The 14,740-nt window shown below is 50.1% G+C and overlaps 1 protein-coding gene across 3 annotated transcripts in view; it reads left to right on the top strand.

Annotated features, from left to right (window-relative positions):
* L3mbtl1 (L3MBTL histone methyl-lysine binding protein 1) overlaps window positions 1-12,241 on the top strand; it is a 29,104-nt gene extending 16,863 nt beyond the window's left edge. The window contains exons 11-21 of one of the 3 annotated variants that reach the window (XM_035446786.1): window positions 681-832; window positions 1,241-1,317; window positions 2,017-2,102; window positions 2,268-2,378; window positions 2,587-2,703; window positions 3,072-3,169; window positions 3,341-3,538; window positions 3,646-3,695; window positions 5,768-5,916; window positions 6,331-6,393; window positions 9,615-12,241. In XM_035446786.1, the coding sequence (XP_035302677.1) occupies window positions 681-832; window positions 1,241-1,317; window positions 2,017-2,102; window positions 2,268-2,378; window positions 2,587-2,703; window positions 3,072-3,169; window positions 3,341-3,538; window positions 3,646-3,695; window positions 5,768-5,916; window positions 6,331-6,393; window positions 9,615-9,749 (1,236 nt within the window). In that variant the 3' untranslated portion in view covers window positions 9,750-12,241. Of the gene's footprint in view, window positions 1-680; window positions 833-1,240; window positions 1,318-2,016; window positions 2,103-2,267; window positions 2,379-2,586; window positions 2,704-3,069; window positions 3,170-3,340; window positions 3,539-3,645; window positions 3,696-5,767; window positions 5,917-6,330; window positions 6,394-6,506; window positions 7,425-9,614 lie in introns of those variants that run through there. The other 2 variants (XM_035446788.1, XM_035446787.1) reach the window with 2 other exon arrangements.
* The last annotated feature ends 2,499 nt before the right edge of the window (window positions 12,242-14,740 follow it).

Genomic DNA, 14,740 nt, shown 5'->3' with positions numbered 1-14,740 from the left:
ATGCTGTTCACAGGGATAGCTACTCTCCCATTCCTGTCTGCCCCCAGTGACTATAGATACTTGGGGTTAACAGGCGATTGATAGGGTCCCACCGCCTAGTGATGGGAATGCAGATTTTTAAAGTCCACTATTTGGCCTCTGGCCCTGCCATTAGCTGCATTGTGTTCTGAGTCATAGATGTCACTTCTAAGAGGAGAATAACCATCTTAGGCATGTAGAGATGAGGAGGCGGTGTCTTTTGAAGCTTCTGCATGCTTGTGGCAACTACCCAGCCAACACTAGTGCCCCCCACACTCCCTGCTCCCTTCAGCAGTGGAACACATCAGTGCTCCCTTCCCCACCACCCGGCTACTGCCCCAGCTGCCTCAAGCAAGCCTGGCAAGGCCCATTTGAGTAAGGGAGACTTGTCCTCAGCCTGCCAGGACTTTTGGGTAAATCCATAGCCTCCTGACAATAACTTCCCTTCTCCCACAAGTCAGCTTGTAAGGATCATTGCACTTGGAGGACAGAAGTCCCTGAGTGGCCCAGAGCAACCCTCATTCCCAGCCTCTTTCTCCCGTGTGCCCATTTCCCATTCCCAGGCAATCCATGTAGAGAACCTGCTCCTTCGTTTGCCAGCGGCTCTGGGCTAGCTCCAGCTACCCTGGCCCTGGCTGTGACAGCCCTCTTCTTACTCCTAGAGTTCTCCTCCAGTGGGCTTCGAGGTGGGCATGAAGCTGGAGGCTGTGGACCGAATGAACCCATCCCTCGTCTGTGTGGCCAGTGTGACTGATGTGGTGGGCAGTCGCTTCCTGGTGCACTTTGACAACTGGGATGACACTTATGACTACTGGTACTGGGACCTTCTGGGAAAGAGGCGCCATGGGCAGGGGGCATCCCCTCTAGGACATTCAGACACCATGTGGCCTCACCCAGTTATTCAGCTCTTGCTCCAGATTGGAGAGAGGGTAGTGATCTGCCCTGTGGATCTGAACTGAGTCACGGGCTACATAAGCTCAGTGTTTTCTATTTCATCAGGAAATACCTTGGTTAAGAGGTCCACAACACACCCATAGATCTCCACTATCTATTATGGTGTGATAATTTTCAGTTAACATGACAGGTTTCTGATCCGATGTTAGTCACCCATCTTCCTCTCACCAAGAAGGAGGCTGAGGAAGTCCCTAGTGTCATGCTGTGGGGACAGCAGGCTCAACCCTCCCCAGTTCTCCTGGGACAATGACATACTCTTGGGTTTCAGGTGTGATCCCAGCAGTCCCTACATCCACCCAGTAGGCTGGTGCCAGAAACAAGGAAAGCCTCTCACCCCTCCACAAGGTGAGGCTGCTGCCCAAGCATGCGTCTTTCCCAGGTCTGGCTCTCACTCTCTCTTTGCCCTTTAGCATGTTAGACATGGTCCCTGTACCACCTTAGCAGGCCCTTTAGAATCAGAGTAGGGAACAGATAGGGCCCGGAGCCTTGACATTTTGGGGTTTAGGAAAAGAAAGTTAAATGATTACCTCAAGCATGCAAGGGTCTCAAGCAAAAGGTCCTTCCTTTTGGGACCACCGCTGGCCCAAGTGTAGCAGAGGTTTGGCTAGGACTAAGTAAGAGAAATGGGGTCAGAAGTGATGGAGCTAGGATTCCAGCAACCCTGAGCTCTTGAGGTCCTGTGTGGTTGGTTCTCACTGGGGCTCATCTGCCCTAAGAGCCCCATGCAAGCATCGAATTGTGGTCCCATGGGGGGAATTTCTTCTCCCAGATTCTCCACCCCTTCCATGTTCTTTTGTTTTGTTTTGTCACTGTTATTTTTTGAGACAGGGTTTCTCTGTGTAGCCCTGGCTATCTTGTACTGGCTTTGTAGACCAGACTGGCCTCAAACCCATAGAGATCTGCCTGCCTCTGCCTCCCAAGGGCTGGAATTAAAGGCAGGTGCCACCACCCCTGGCTTCCTTCTGTGTTCTTGATCCCAGCTGGGGACAGAGAGTTCCCTGACTACCTGACTGGCTCGGCCATTGCTCTTACTCTCTTTCCCAGACTATCCAGACCCTGATAGCTTCTGCTGGGAGAAATATCTAGAAGAAACTGGGACCTCAGCTGTGCCCACTTGGGCCTTCAAAGTGGTAAGTTGACTCTTGCCTTCCCCATAGCTGAGCTTAGGAAGATGTGGTCCCATCAGTCAGCTAGAGAGGGCCTTGGCCAAGACACACCCTCCCCCATGGCTCTCTTCTTGGATCCTGAGCTCTTCAGAGCTGGGCCTTAGCCTGAAAGCACCTGTCTTCCCACAGAGACCCCCTCACAGCTTCCTGGTCAACATGAAGCTGGAGGCCGTAGACCGCCGGAACCCAGCACTGATTCGGGTAGCCAGTGTGGAGGATGTGGAGGAACATCGGATAAAGGTGGCTCTGGGACCCTAGGCCTGGGGGAGTGGACAGGTCAGTGGGACAGGAATTCTGTAGAATGCTTAGAGGTCAAAGGCATGGCATTAAATAGGAAGCTGGAACAGTTCTTTTCCTTATCTATGATTCACGGTTGTGGGCTTGGACAGGTCCCTTTTCCTCTACAAGCCTTAATCTTATCATCTATAAAATGGCCTTTCTTTCCCAGCTCCACTTTGATGGCTGGAGTCACAGCTATGACTTCTGGATCGATGCCGACCACCCAGACATCCACCCTGCAGGCTGGTGCTCCAAGACAGGACATCCCCTGGAGCCTCCTCTCCGTGTGTACTCTCAGGACGCTCTGTTCTTTCCCTTTCCACCAATCTCTGACAACCCTCTCAGGGCTCCAGTGTCTGCAGTGAGCCTGGGGTACCTGTCCCTCTAGTCCCCAGGACTTACTGCTATACTAAACCTAGGCATGCCCTTAAGTCCCAGCAAAGTATACAAGAGCCAAACCTTCCTTCCCCGGTGATAGCTGATACCCAATGGCAGCAATGGGCACAGCTTGACTTAGGGCCTGGTCTCCAAAGAACTAGTTTCCAGTACTGACTCCCCCCTACTCCCATGACACCCCCATGGAAACTGTCCCTTCTCTGTCCCATCCCCCTGTCCCCAGGACTCAGTGCTGATTTCTCTATTGCCCCTGCAGAGCCCAGAGAGTCCAGCTCTGCCTCACCTGGGGGCTGCCCTCCTCTCAATCACAGGAGCCCACCCCACACAAAGCCCTCCAAATACAACTTTCACCAGCGGTAAGTAAAGTAACAGCTGAGGCCCAGAGTGAAACAGGTATGGTTCAGGGAGTCTTTTACAGCTGTGGAGTGAGACCCATTCGAATTCCCCAGGACCTGAACAGGGCCAAGGTTAGGGAGGGCTCTGTAGAGACCAGAGGGTCCATCCAACTAAAGCCTTCATCTCCCCAGGAAGTGCCCCACTCCTGGTTGTGATGGTTCCGGTCATGTCACAGGCAAGTTCACAGCTCACCACTGCCTCTCTGGCTGTCCGCTGGCAGAGAGGAATCAGAGCCGGCTGAAGGCAGACCTATCTGACTCGGAGACGGCAGCCAAGAAGAAGAACTTGTCTAATTTGTCCCCAAGGAAGAAGCCCCGCCATCATGGCCGGTGCGGAGGCCAGGGAGTCAGGTCCTGGGCTTCACGGGTGTGGGGCCTCGTGTCTTCTTGGGCCAGCCATTGATCCTCTGCTGCGACCCTGGTCCCTTTCTCTCCAGGATTGGACGCCCTCCAAAGTATCACAAGATTCCGCAGGAAGATTTCCAAGGTGAGTGCAGGTCCCCAGCTAGGGTCCTCTGTCAAGTGGGCACACTAAATGCCTTGTGATTGCTGGATCAGACACCAGGACACCAGACTGAGAGCACCTGGAAAAGAGATCACTGCTTTGAGCCTTTGGTGCACTGAGCAGGCGCAAGAGCACAGGATGAGGCCTTGAGTGGCCATGGCTTCTGGAGCTATGGGCTTGCTATGAGTCTGTGGGAAACGGGGGTTGTGTCTGGATTTCCAAAGGTGGAACGGTGGCCCTTCTCTGTTCTTCTGTGATTCTAGGCTTCCTCAGGAGACCATGACTGTCAATGTGTGACCTTGAGCAAGTCACTTTCCTCACTTGAAAATATGGATAAAACCCACCTCATGGGAGTCAATGTCTGACTGTTCACTGAGCCAGGTGCTGTGATGAGGCAAAATCATTTGCTCAGGATCATTCACTTTGTAAGGGGCTGAACCAGAATTCAAACTTGGACCTGACTTGTGGCATTAAGCTTAAAGCACTGCACTCTAGTGTCAAGTCAATGCCCATTCCCCTTGGATTTATTTCCATAACAAAATAGCACAGACTAAAGAACAGGCATTTATTTATCTCAAAATTCTGGAGGTGCAGGCAAGATATCTGGATTGGTATCTTCTCAAGCCTTTCCCCCTGGTACACAGACCACTGTGTGCTTGCACCGTTGCTGGTCTGTCTTGTGTGAACATCTCTGGTGTCTCACACCAGATTCACTGAGCCTGGTGTCCTCAGTCAGACCCTGAGCACAAGGCTGGAGGCTGTTGGGAGTGGTATGAGGCTCCATCTGAGCACCCTGGCCTGAGCCCCCTGCTAGAGTATGGTTTAGAGGGAGCCCGAGGGCAGGAAGAAGGGAGGGAAGGCTAAGGAGGGACTCCATGGGAGACCATGGAGGCTGAGATGCCCGCCACTCCTGGCAGGAGTGGGTAAAGTGTTCAGCACAGCTGCACACCAATCAGAAGCTGGTGCCCGAAAGACACTGTCTCTGACTTCTCTCTTTACTGCTTCTTCCTGATGTCCTGATGGAAACAGAAGGCAGTTCTTGTAGCCTCAGGCCTGAATGGCAAGCGTCTTGGCTGACACCTGGGCCCTCCTAGGGAGACTATCCCAGGGCCAGGCTATATATAGCAGGTCCCTCTTCCGCCTGCTGTGGTGCACTGGTCAGCTCCCGTTTGCAGGACTACATTCTAACCACCAGAGGGCACCTGCTGACCGAATATGAAGAGTTCTTGGAGAGAGAGAGAGAGAGAGAGAGAGAGAGAGAGAGAGAGAGAGAGAGAGAGAGAGAGAGATGCCAAGGTGTGCACACGGAGGTCAGAGGACAACATGATAGTGTCAGTTCTCTCTTTCTACCTTTATATGGATTTGGGATCTAATTCAGGCAGTTAGGCCTTTACCTGCTAAACCATGGTAGAATCGTAAGGCCTGGAATAGAGATTTGAGAAGCTGAAGAAGGCATGAGGCTGAGGCTTAGGGAGTGAGATGGGGCAGGATAGTCTGCCACAGAAAAGATGGCACCTCGAATGCTACGTTCTGCCTGCAGAATGGTCAGCAAGCACTAAAAAGAGAAGAATTAGCTTGAACTGTGGCCCAAGGAAGAGTAGACCCCTGGGAGAGTGGCCAAGCTGTCTATGGCCCCTGGCCTACTGCAGAGAATGGGGTCAGGCGGTCAGAAGCTTAACTGAGTAAAGTCCAGGCATGCTAAAGAGGAAGCCAAGCAGAGGGGCATCAGTCACCTGACCCACGGAGCCAGAGATTCCCGAGCAGATTAGAAAGCAAGCAAAGGCAGCTGATAAGAACACATTCTCTTAGGCCAGAATCACCCTAGTCAAAGAGAGTTGGTCAGAGTCCAGAAGGACTTTAGAAAGGACACAGAACTCACAGTGAGTGCTGGATCCTGTGAGTAAGCATCCCATTTGACCAGCAGCACGCCAGGTCACCCATGTGGTTCTGCAGGCTTTACAAGGGGGCCTCAGCTGTGCCAACCAGTGTCTCCTGTGTCCCCTGTGTGAGCTCTCCCTCCTACTAGCCTATCCTTTTCTGCCTCTGCCTTCTAGCCCTCCCTCCCAGTGTGGTGCACCAGTCCCTCTTCATGTCAACCCACCCCAACCGCTCATTCTCTGTGGGCTGGGAGCAGCACTGCAAGCTCCTGCCAGGAGTGGCGGGCATCTCAGCCTCCACAGTCTCCAAGTGGACCATTGAAGAGGTATGGAGCCCCTCCTTAGCCTTCCCTCCCTTCTTCCTGCCCTCGGGCTCCCTCTAAACCACACCCTAGCAGGGGGCTCAGGCCAGGGTGCTCAGATGGAGCCTCATACCACTCCCAACAGCCTCCAGCCTTGTGCTCATCCCTCCTACCCACAGTCCTTTTAGCTGCACAGCAAGGCTGACCAAAACAGGCCGCTTGTGGCTGATAGAGAGGGTGTGCTGGGAATCTAGCAGGACAGGCGTGCTTTAAGGAACACGGGACCTTCCCTCGTGTACCGCCACACAAAGGCATGAGGCTGCCCTAAGGCTGGCAAGAAAGAAGCTGCTGGCACAGTCCAAGGGACACCAAGACTATGTAGACTCACCCCCCCCCAGATCCCGCCCCCTGGTTAACATATCTCCTTTGATTTCCAAGGTCTTTGGCTTCGTTCAGACCTTGACGGGCTCTGAGGACCAAGCACGCGTCTTCAAAGATGAGGTAAGGTACAAGTGCAGATCAACAGAGACCAAGTCACTGCATTGAGATGGCAGGAAGCCATTATCCTCACCAGCATTACCCGAGCCCAAGAGGGACCTCTGATGCCCTCCAAGGCAAGACCAGTCATAGTCACCCATGTCTGTGGGAGAAATCTTGTAGGGACTATGAACCAGCTTGGGGATACTGTGTTCAGGTCCCCTTTGGGAAGGAAAATGTATCCTGAAGAAGGGATCCATCTCCTCTTGTGCTCTCTGCCAAGGGCTGTTTGAATTGAAGCATTTCACAGTTTGGGGTGCTAGGGAGTGAACACAGCTTCAACCAGGCTGAGCAGGCACTGCACTAATGAGCTCATCCCTGCCTACCCCTGGGCCCAAAGCAGATGGTAGGTGGTGTAGGTGTCCATATTTGTTGCAGAGATCCTAACACACCAAAGTTAACACCCAAGAGCTTAGGAAAGATATGAAACAGTGAGTTACAAAGAATGCCAGGTTTGGAGGCAGCCTAAGCTGGCTGGAATCCTAGCTGAACCAATTTGAGCAGCTTGTCTCTGAGCCTGCATCTTCCTGGTTTTTGGTTTTGATTTTGGTTTTGGTTTGGTTGGTTGGTTGGTTTTTCGAGACAGGGTTTCTCTCTGTAACTTTGGAGCCTGTACTGGCACTTGCTCTGGAGACCAGGCTGGCCTCAAACTCACAGAGATCCACCTGCTCCTGCCTCCCAAGTGCTGGGATTAAAGGCATGCACTACTACCCTCCTCATGATCCTGTTTTTAAGATGGAGGTAGAGCAGGTGCACTGAGGGCTGCCTGACGGGTCATTGTGAACTTTGGAAATAAGGAGCGAGTCTTCACTGCAATATAGCTACATGCTCATATCACTACGTGTTCATATCACATCTATCTAGCTGCATTATAAAGTCATATAGAAATCCCACAACTATACCAAAAGCCCATTATGGGGGAGACATCTATAAATGGTAGTCTGGCTTTTTATGCACATTTGCCCTTAAATAAAGAACTTTATTCATGACTCTTATTAATTTGTAGAGTTTGAAAATGGAAGGAGCCCTTGAGTGTCTTTCAGTCTTCCTTCCAAAACAGTAGAAACAGTCCCATACACCAGCACAGCATGGTCTCAGCTGCCTAAAGCTGTGCCCCCGTAAGAAAGAAGGATGTCTTGAGACCCAGCACGGTTTGCGTCTTCTGGCCTGGCTCCTGGTCTTGGCCCCTGTGTTGTTGATCTTATTTATGTTTCTCTGGGTGTCCAGCTGGACTCCTGCTTCTGGAACCTTCTGACCAACATGGAACAATTATACTGATTGCCTGCTCCCTGGGTGGCTTGTTGTTTTCACTTTTGTTTGTTCAGGGTTTGGTTTGGTGCTAAGGGTTGCACCAAGAGCTTCTAGCATGCTAAGGTTGCTCTTTACCACTGCTCAGTAGCTATGCCCTCCACCCAACCCTCCCCGGACGAATTGACTGAGGTGAACATCCAACACCACAAGTTTTATGAAATGTGTGTACTTGAATCAAGACAGACCACTCCCATCACACCAAAAGTTCAGCCTCAGCCCCTGTTGGTCTGTCCCCACCCTAAAACATAAGCACTTTTTTTTTAAGCACTGTGGATTATAGCTGTGTAGCTTAACCTAGTCTTCTTGAATTATATAAGCAGGATCAGACAGCAGGTGCTCTGTGGGTCTCTCTTTGTTCCCTGTAGTGTTGGCGGGAGGTTTTGTGTAGTGCTGTACACACTCAGTTTTTCTCCATTTAATGAACAGACCACAGGCCTCCTGCTCATGGACATTTAGGTGGTTTCCCCTCCTGAGTCCCTGACCCCATACAACCTCCTCCCTCTGTTTTCTTGGTCTCTCTCCCTCCTCACAACCAGCTTTTCTCTTCCCTGACTAGAATGTGCACTTATGAGACTTTCACACACTGGCTTTGTCTGGCTTGGGATGAGGTTGTTTGAGGTAAATTACAGGCACCATCATGAGTCACCCCTGAGTACTGTGACTTTTATACAATGTTGTTATTGCACCAGCAATCAGGGGTAGCTCCTGCCCGTATCCACATTTCCTGTTACCTCAGAGCATTTTGAAACATAGTTCTTGAGACAAGTAAGGCCCACATGAATTATTTCAGGTGTTATATAGCCCTTAAATATCTTCCATTCTAGAATAGTAACCTCCTTTTTTCTTCTTATTCTCCTTTTATTTTTTCTTGTGACATTTTTTAAAAGTCTAGAAGTGAGGACCAGCAAGTTAGCTAAGCAGGTGGAGGCAAGCCTAAAGACCTGAGTCCAGTCCCCGACTGGGATTTGCACGATGGAAGGAGAGAACTGATGCCCAACAATTGTCCTCTGGCCTCCACACGCAACATTCACACCCACGCCCATACGTACACAAAATAAATGATTGAAGTAGAAAAAATGAAAACTAGAAATCAATCCAAAGGCTTTATTAGATACAAGTGTTCTCTGTCTCTCTGATTTGGGGACAGGAATAGGTCAGGGGTAACAGTGCACCCCATGCCGTAGCCCTCAAAGTGCAGTGTCTGCCCAACTTGCTGTCAGTGGCACTGGAGACTGACTAGTGGGTTCCCACCGGGGCTATGATGGGGTTTTCCTTGTCTTCCTTTGTTTTGTTTTGACGGCAGACATTTCACAAATGCTAGATCAAATGTGTAGCTATGAAGGCTGTTACCCAGGTAACAAAATGAGTCCAGGAGGCATTTTTGAAGGATGACTAATGAATGAAACTGCTCAGACCAGGAGCCTGCCTGGCTTCCTGGGCAGCCTCCCTGGGCCCTGTGCATAGAACCTGGCACTAGGCTGAGTGCTCAGCTGTCACTAAATTCTTAATAACTTTCAAACAAGGCGTTCTACATTTTCATTAAGTACAAAGCCCTGCAACTATCTACCAGCAGCTGTCTGTAAGGGCTCCAGAGAGGATTTTCCAGTATAGACGCTGACACAGGCCATCAGCAGAAAGAGAAACTCTGTGTATAACACGGGGAACCAGGCTGTCTTGCTTTCCTTCTCCATCCCATCACTGTCTTCCTTTTCTCCCCCCCCCTTCTCTTTGCCCCCTTCCGCTCCCACCTGTCACATGATCCTTTTTCCCCTCCTCACATGCCCTCACATATCTGCCCCTCCCTTCCTCTCACCTCCCCCTCCATCCACCCTCTCCTCCTCCTCCGGTTCCCTCCTCCCTCTCCCACCCCTCAGATGATTGACGGCGAGGCCTTCCTTTTGCTGACACAGGCGGACATTGTGAAGATCATGAGTGTCAAGCTGGGCCCAGCCTTGAAGATCTATAACGCCATTCTCATGTTCAAAAACACTGATGACACCTTTAAGTGACCGGCCAAGTGGGCCCTCCTCCCACCCGTGCCAGGCTCCCTCCTCTGATGGTGCTCCTTTCCTGCACCCTTGTCCTCATGGTCTGACTAGGGCTGGCCCTTCCCAGAAGGTGGATGGGAGCAGAGGAGCCTGGGCAAGGGAATCTTGGCCTTCAGTCCTGGAGTCCATTTGTCTCCAGTTTGCCCCCGTGCGGGTGTGACTAAACTGAGGCCTGACTAATAGCAAGGAATGCAGGTATCCTGGCTAGGGCAGCCTGCATCTTCAGCTACCTTGGTTACCGTCTTAGGAGTTAGGAGAAGCTAGGTCCAGTAGGTATCATCTACCCGGGTCCTCTTTGGCATCCCTGTGCTCTCTTCTCCTTGGCCCCTCTCCTCCTACTAAGAAGTGACCATGACTTTGGCATACATATTTACACATAAAAGGTGCCTCCTCCCTTTCTACTGTTGGCTGTGTACCCTTCCTAGATGCCGGGTCCAGCCAGACCCCATGGCTCTTCTGTAGATGCTTAAGTCTCAGAAATAAGGGAGTTTCCCATTGGGAGCCTCTGGCTGTCTTTCCACTTTTGCCTCTAGGTGGAGATCAAGAGCCAAGGCACCTTCGTAAACATGTTCAGTTGAGGACCACTCAGCATTGGAGTGGCCAGTTCCAGGGCTTAGTTCCAGCAGAGTGAGCAGATAGTTAGAGCCCATGTTAAAATAAATGGAGCCTTGATGCCACCTACACACCAGCAGCTGCAGTCTGTTGGGTATGGGGAAGATGCAGGCTGGACTGGTAGGCAGTGCAGGCTAGGATGTCAGACACCTTGGAGTCTTTGGCCTGAAGGGTAGCTCCAGACAGCATGGTGGCAGCAGTATCCTCTCTGTTTCTGTGACTCTCAGTCAAGATATTACACATGAGTGAGAGGCCCCTGCCGGCCCAGCCTCCTGCCAGGAGAGTGTAGCCGTGTCTAGCACACAACCCCTGTGACATCATATTCACTGTGTCCCTTAAACATTTCTCATTTTACTCTTGAGTCTTGAGGCCACTTACAGTACAGAGATGCAAAGTTCCCCTCTCCAGTCTTTGAACTCTCTGTCTCTTATGCCCTTCTTGCCATTCTCCAACTGTCTCTCACTGCCAGCTGGCTCCCTGCTGGGGCTCTGGGACTTGGGCTTTTCTGTCCTAGTGGAGGTTCAGTTTCCACTTAACTACTGCCAAACTCGCCCCCAGCCTATGTAGGGAGCACCAGAGCCCAGCAGAAGCCACCCCGCCCATAGGTGGAAGTCAGTGCCAAGCTTCATCTGGTGCTGAGGTGGCCTGCAGGCTGAAAAGCAGGGTTGTCCCCCAGTCCAGTATACTCTCTCTCTCTCTCTCTCTCTCTCTCTCTCTCTCTCTCTCTCTCTCTCTCTCTCTCTCTCTCTGTGTGTGTGTGTGTGTGTGTGTGTGTGTGTGTGTGTACACGTACATACATATGTACGTGTTAGTCACTCAACAGATTCTATCAGGTGCTGGTGTGAGGTGCGGTGTTGGGAATATTAAGGGCTATTGTTAAACTATGAAGCTTTATTATTGCCTCAGAAATGAGAAACCAAAAGTTCTGTTGATTTCCTATTTTATCCCTTTGGGGACCTCCCCTGCCTAGGCCAGACAGCTTCTGGGGGACAGCCATTTGGCACCCTGCTAGCTTTGAAAGAGCCTCAGATTGCCTTTCCCTTTCAGTCCTCAAGGGTAACTCTTGAGCACAACCTTTCTGAGAGGGCACTGGGCAAGACTGGCCAAGGGGGAGGGAGAGTTAGGTTAATAGATGTGACATCATTGTCCCCTTGCTGGGAGTAAAGAGGAGCCAGTCTCTGCTATCTTAGTTGTCCGGGTTGCTGTGGAACCTTCCACTTTCTTGTCTTTAGTCTGCCTGTCTCTCACTGACTGGTCTGTCTGAGAAGGCAGCAAATGTTCCATGTTCTTGGCTGGTGTTGTGAGACCACACAGCTCCCAAGGAGAGCGACAGCAGCCTGTGCCATGCAGCTCTGCCCATAACAGTTACCTGTGAAAAGGCCAGATGGACAAACTGGCTGGAGAAGAGGACTTGCAGGCCTCCCAACCCTGAGGTCTCAGCTATCTGGACCCATATCAGACTCTTTGGAAAGAAACCAAACCATAAAACAGTCAAAAGAAATCTGCCTTTTGACCATTCCACCACCCACTGGGTCCCCAGATGAGACCATTGCACCTTGACCTGGAAGCACAGGAGGAGAGGGAGTGGGTGGCTGCTTCTGGCACCCTGTACCCTGGTTTCTAGCAACACAAACCACTTACACTTTGTCCCCAGAAGGCTTGTCCAGCTTCTGCCCAGCCCTGGCCTAGGACGGGAATAAAACTTTCTGTTTAATTCCTAAGGCAGAGAGAATGGTTTCAGAGTTTGAAAATGAAGCCTGTTTCCACCTTCATTCGCACGCACTGTGATGGGGTTACATTTTTGTTCTTGCTCTGTGTGTGTGTGTGTGTGTGTGTGTGTGTGTGTGTGTTCTTAAATATTCTTAAAGAAAATCCTCTGGTTTAAACTAAAGTGACTCTCAAGGGAGGAAACATTACAAAGAAAATACAGTATGATTTGTCTGTGTATTGTAACAACATTAAATAAATTCACATTGTTGAACAGTCTGCAGCCAGAGTCCATTTCTCTTTTTGTGGTGAAATGCCCAGGAGCACAGGTGAACATCAGTGCTGCCATGTCTTAGGAGACCAGTTCCTTCCCTCTGCTGCTAGGTAGAGGTCCTAGAGCAGTGGTTCTCAAACTGTGGGTTGCAACCCTTCTAGGGATTCAAAAGACCCTTTCAGAGGGGTCGCCTAAGACCATCAGAAAACACAGATATTCACATTACAATTCATGGTGGTAGAAAAATTATACTTACAAAGTAACAATGAAAATAATTTTATGGTTGGGGGCTCACCACAACATGAGGAACTGTATTGAAGGATCACAGCATTAGGGAGGTTAAGAACCACTTTCCTAGAGAATCTGAATTTTATACTTTAAAGGATCAGGGTAAAAATAAAAATGTGTTGAAAGAAGAAAGTCAGATTGAGAACATTGTGGAAACACATGCCTGCTTAGAAACACATGCCTCAGTGGAAAGTGTTCTCACAGTCAGCCACCAAGGTGCACAGAGGCTGTGCTAAAAGTGGGCCAGACAGTATCTCAGGCTGACAGGGCAACTTGGCAGGATCATCCACATGACACTGTTGCTGCAAGCATGAGATGTAAGTGTGGGGTCATGGAAGCCTGCTCCAAGGTTCCAGAAAGCTGCTGAGGCTGGGCAATTCACTGTGGGACCAGATTTTTTGAAAGGAGGCCATTATATGATCCCAAGTTACAATGAAGATACCTGGATTTTTGAGATACCAGGGTATCTTTCCTTATGGGGTGTCCACCAAGGAAAGCTGCAGCTATGAAGTAGAACTAGGCTAAGAGAGAGGTTATCTGTGTTGCAGGCAGCAGAACTGGAGAGGCAGGAGTGCAGAAGGCTGTAAGAGCCCATATGATTCCATCAAGAGCTCCAGATGCTGGATATGGAGCTACAGGATTTGATGTTAGAGGGTAGAGCTGTTTAGTAGAGTGTTTGTGTGGCGCACAGGAAGCCCGAGGTTGCTCCGCTCCACATGAGCCAGTCTCTGGGTGTACTCCTGCAGTTCCAGGACTGGGGAGATGGAGACAGGAAGATGAGAAGCTGAAGGCCATTTTGCTACATAGTGAGTTTAAGGCTAGCCTGAGATACATGAGATGCTATTGCTAAGGAAAAAAAAAGAAAGAGCCACGCAGTGGTGGTGGACACCTTTAATCCCAGCACTCGGGAGCAGAGGCAGGTGAATCTCTGTGAGTTCAAGGCCAGCCTGGTCTACAAAGCGAGTTCCAGTATAGCCAGAGCTATTGCACAGAAAAACCTCAAAAAACAAAACAAAACAAAGAAAGAAAGAGAAAACTGTTTAATGACTATAGACCTGCTGTCTTAAACATGTAATCAACTGGGGCTGGAGAGATGGCTTAGTAGTTAAGCACTGCTTTCCCAGAAGATCCACTTTCAATTCCCAGCACCCACGTGGCAGCTCACAACTGTAACTTCAGTTCTAAGGGATCTGACACCCTTTTCCGGTCCTTCAGGCACTAGGCATGCACCTGCTGCATAGATACACATACAAGGAAAACTCATAAAATCACTGCTTGCCACATAAAAGTCTGTGCTCAATAAATATCTGTTAAACAAATAAATCTCCACTTAAAAAATGTATAAACAACAGGGCTGGGGAGATGACTCAGTCAGTAAAGTACATGCTTAGCAAGCTGAAGATCTAAGTTCAAATTCCTGGAAGCTTACTGGCCAGCTCGTCTATCCTGCTTGATGAAGTCTCAGTTTTTATTCTCTGACTACATGTGTGCAATGCACTCACCCCAGATATGTGCACCCATCCACATACAAATAAGCACATGCATACGTAATTTTTTAAATTAAAAATGTAAACAATAAGAACCCCCAGGGCCTGATATCATGACATTTTATAGAAATGATCAAGGCCAGAGAATTCAATGGACCCTCCAGTTTTAAAGTTAGCATGAAGCTTCCTGTGCAGAAATGTCAAGCAGGAGGGCTCGGCTCTAAGGTCACCAGAGTGTGCGAGCAGGTGGGAACATGACATGAACGTCATGTGCTCTTTGTAGCCATCTCTTCAAAATCTTTTAATTCCTTTGCCCCACTGCCCTTCCAAAGCACTTGACTATGAGAATACCAACCATGGAAGTGTCCAAGAGTTCAGCTTCCTCCTCAGGGGCAGGAACTTACCAGACTGGACAGACAGATTGGTGTCAAGGTAGACTGATGGCTTTAGGCGTCTGTGAATTGAACTCCCATGGATCTCTAAAGGGCAGCTGGGCCTTAAGGAGCTTGGCCCCAGCTTTGCTTTGCATGTTCCTCAAGCCTCCTATGCCATTACCTCTTTCATCATCTCTATGGCCTCACCAT

This window comes from Cricetulus griseus, chromosome 6 (assembly GCF_003668045.3).
Source record: "Cricetulus griseus strain 17A/GY chromosome 6, alternate assembly CriGri-PICRH-1.0, whole genome shotgun sequence".
NCBI classification, from domain to species: domain Eukaryota; kingdom Metazoa; phylum Chordata; class Mammalia; order Rodentia; family Cricetidae; genus Cricetulus; species Cricetulus griseus.
The sequence above is the reverse complement of the archived record's forward strand: the minus strand, read 5'-3'. Positions and strand labels throughout refer to the sequence as shown.